This window comes from Equus asinus, chromosome 1 (genome assembly GCF_041296235.1).
Source record: "Equus asinus isolate D_3611 breed Donkey chromosome 1, EquAss-T2T_v2, whole genome shotgun sequence".
NCBI lineage: Eukaryota > Metazoa > Chordata > Mammalia > Perissodactyla > Equidae > Equus > Equus asinus.
In genome coordinates, this window is record NC_091790.1 from 196434058 (window position 1) to 196437626 (window position 3569).

A 3569-nucleotide genomic window follows, 5' to 3' on the forward strand; every position below is an offset into this window, starting at 1 on the left:
GAATGGTGGAAGAGAGTGAATACAATTATGACTTGATAATGTTATGAGTACAGCCAGTTATAAGTGGCAAAGGCTCTACTTGCTCTGGCCCCTGAGCCCACGTCACCTCCTGAGAAAGCCTTACCCAACCTACAGGTCTAAAGGAGCAACTCTTCCCTCTCCAGCCATCCTCCAGCAATCTTACTCTTCTGCTTTCTTCAAGCACTGGTTACTACATGCCGGAGTCCTGTTCATGTGTTTGCTTACTGTCAGTTACCTTCCATTGGACTGCAGGTTCCGTAAAGCAGGAGTCTCACCTCTTTGGTTCACTGCTGTATTCCCAATGACTAGAATAGGTACCCTGTGCACATAAGTGCTCAATAAATATTTGTTGAATGAATGAAGAAATGAATAAAAACTGTATAAGGAACATGAATCTGAGAGTGAGAAAAATGCACATTCACCCAACTGCAGTGGGATCTCTCTTTTCAATGTGGATTAAGAATTTTAATACAAATATACATTCATGCTGTGGTGGTAACAAGCTTCACATTATTTGTATGATTAATTTTCTCAGTAAACTCTTTCATGACAAAGTCACAATCTAAAAGGATGCAGGAACATAAAAACTTTTTAAAAGAAATACGGAGGAAGGACAGATTTGAAGTACTAAACAGAAAGCACTTGACTGTGGATCAACTTGAACATATTTTTTCAAGAAAATATTTTTACTTTTCAACATGGTCCCATAGGGATCTCTATTTAATGCCGATCTTGGAGGACAGGACTCACATGTATCTTGTAAGCTATGATATCTCAGTGTGGTGAATAGACTCTAAATGGCCCCACCATAACCCCACCCCTCATATCTGCACCTTTGTGTAATCCTCTTCTTTTGAGCGTCTGTGGGGACTGTGACTTGCTTCTAACCAATAGAATATGGCAAAGGTGAGAGGTTGTCACTCTCCTGATTACACTATGATATTTAAGATAGCATCTTTCTGTAGACCTTCTCTGGAGACTCTCTTTGCTGGCTTGAGCCTCCATGTTGAAACAACTCACTGGGCAAAGACTTCAGGCAGCCACCAGAACCTGAGGGAAGCCTCCAACTGACACCCACCAAGAAGCAGATCAGCCCCACATCCACAAGGAAATAAATTCTCTCACTGGAAACATGAAACCAGTCTATGCCATCATCAATGATTTGCGCCTCAGGGGCCATGAAGGGTCTAAGAAGAGGTTTGGTAGAAAGGTGGACCAAGGTGTCTGACCTTGAAGGGGGAGGCTGCTCATAGGAGAGGGTGGATGTATAAAAGAGAAGCTCGGCTGGAGACAGACTTCGCTAGTGTCACAATGTTGACTTGGTCTTGGCCATATGAGTGTCTCCCTATACTCGTTGCCTATACATTTAATGTCTTGAGGGTGATCTGATGGGGAGAGGTGTGTTTACAGGGCCCAAGGATGCAATAAGAAGAGTGGAACTCAGTCACAAAGACCCTGAAAAACCCTCTGCATTGATGCCAGCCATGGCAGCATGCAGGGAAAATCAGAGAAGGCAAATCAGGGGCAGTTGGTAGGCCTAGGGGGAACTGAACCCAGGGAAATTTGCATGCTCACTGAGCTGAGCTCACCTTTCCGCCACAGCCTGACCACCCTCCAAGTGAGCTCTGGCTCAGATGCAGTGCCTGAGCATTCATCTCACACCCTCAGGAAAGATCAAAAGAGGGACTGTGAGTGGGAGTAAGGAGGAGGCCAGGGACTAAGGCAAAGGGTGGTGACCAGAGGAGGAGCCAACATGAAGCCAGGGCTCACAGCCTTCTTTATACTGCTTTTTGCCCTGCTCTGTGTCCTGGGAATCCTGGCCAATGGCTTCATTGTGCTGGTGCTGAGCAGAGAATGGATGCGGAGTGGGAGGCTGCTTCCCTCTGACATGATCCTTATTAGCTTGGGTGCCTCCCGCTTCTGCCTGCAGTGGGTTGGAATGGTGAGAAACTTCTACTTCTTCCTCCATCTGGTCGAGTACTGCAGGGGTACCGCATGGCAGTTCTTTGGTCTACACTGGGACTTCCTGAACTCAGCCACCTTCTGGTTCGGCACCTGGCTCAGTGTCCTCTTCTGCGTGAAGATTGCTACCTTCACCCACCCCACCTTCCTCTGGCTGAAGTGGAGGTTCCCAGGGTCAGTGCCCTGGCTCCTCCTGGGCTCTCTCCTGGTCGCTTTCATTGTCACCCTGCTCTTCTTTTGGGGGAACTACAGTATGTATCAAGGATTCTTCATTAGAAAATTTTCTGGAAACATGACCTACGAGCAATGGAGCAGGAGGCTGGAAATTTACTATTTCCTACCCTTGAAATTTATCACGTTGTCAATTCCTTGCTCTATTTTCCTGATCTCAATTGCACTGTTGATTACTTTTCTGAGGAGACACACACGGAGAATGTGGCATAATGCCCACAGCCTGCAGGACTCTAGCACCCAGGCTCTCACCAGCGCTCTGAGGTCAATCATCTCCTTCCTTGTTCTTTATGTGATGTCCTTTGTGTCACTGGTCGTCGATGCTGCACTGTTTTTGTCCTCAGACAGTGACTGGTACTGGCCATGGCAAATTTTAACTTACCTGGGCACATCTGTCCATTCCTTTATTCTCATCCTCAGCAACCTCAGGCTTCGAAGGGTGTTCAGGCAGTTACTTCTGTTGGCCAGGGGCTTCTGGGTGGCCTAGGTGGCATGGTCTCCTTATCCAGACCCCCAGAAGAGACTCAGGTAAGGTTGACAGAACCTTGTCCACTTATATGGAAATATCCTTATAAGCACACATGTCTCCTGGATCATGTTGTACGGTTTCTCCTTTGGGAAGGAGAGGAGGAGAGTAAAGTCTGGGAGCTCCCTGAACATGATTCCTCCCTTGGGACACTATTAAAACAGGGTCCCAGAAAGCCAGTGTTGTCCAGAAGGTCAGAATATAAAACGCTATGCTATGGGCTGAGTGTATCCCCTCTGTTACGTGAACGTTTTCGGTTAAAATGTCTTGATTAACCATAGTGTCTCATCTTGACAACCCATTGGGGTATTAAGAGAAAATGTGTCTATGACTGAGCTAGGGTGTGGATGGGGAAGCAGGATAGTGTAATAGTAACTCTGAGAGCCCCAAGGGACAGCAGTGGTGGCAGACCTTGGCCGGGGCTGTGAGGGCTAATAGCCTTCCTTCTAGGGAGGTTCTTTTTCTCTTGCCAAACTTTGATAATTTTGTTTTAATTTTATTAAAACTACTGGAAGGTTTCTTTACACCACCCCATCTCTTTTCTCACTAATATTTCCATTATTCTGCCTTCAGTTTTCTCCTCTCTGAAGTCTAAGTGGTAGCCAGACTTTGTCCATGCTGATTCTTCTTTTAGAATCACACATTGTGATTTTCTCCTTTTTTGAATTGTCTTGAACTTTTTTCTAAAGCAAATGTCAGAAAGTTACATGTGATTTAAAAAAAAATATACTTTTTGTTCTGAAACACAAACACTCAAGAATTTCACCTTTGTGTCCAAAAGCTATTTAACCTCTTTTTTTAATTCAAAAAAGAATCACCCTCTTCAATC

At 45.4% G+C, this 3569-nt stretch overlaps 1 protein-coding gene across 1 annotated transcript; it reads left to right on the forward strand.

Moving 5' to 3' along the window:
• Window positions 1–1774: 1774 nt before the first annotated feature.
• On the forward strand, window positions 1775–2724 carry LOC106842205 (taste receptor type 2 member 41-like). Its single transcript, XM_014858590.2, has one exon. It carries the CDS (start codon window positions 1775–1777, stop codon window positions 2699–2701), a length of 927 nt encoding a protein of 308 aa, XP_014714076.1. The 3' UTR covers window positions 2702–2724.
• The last annotated feature ends 845 nt before the right edge of the window (window positions 2725–3569 follow it).

What these genes read in the sequence shown, in the direction of transcription:
- LOC106842205 (XM_014858590.2), top strand. Translation starts at nt 1,775, where the DNA reads ATGAAGCCAGGGCTCACAGCCTTCTTTATACTGCTTTTTGCCCTGCTC.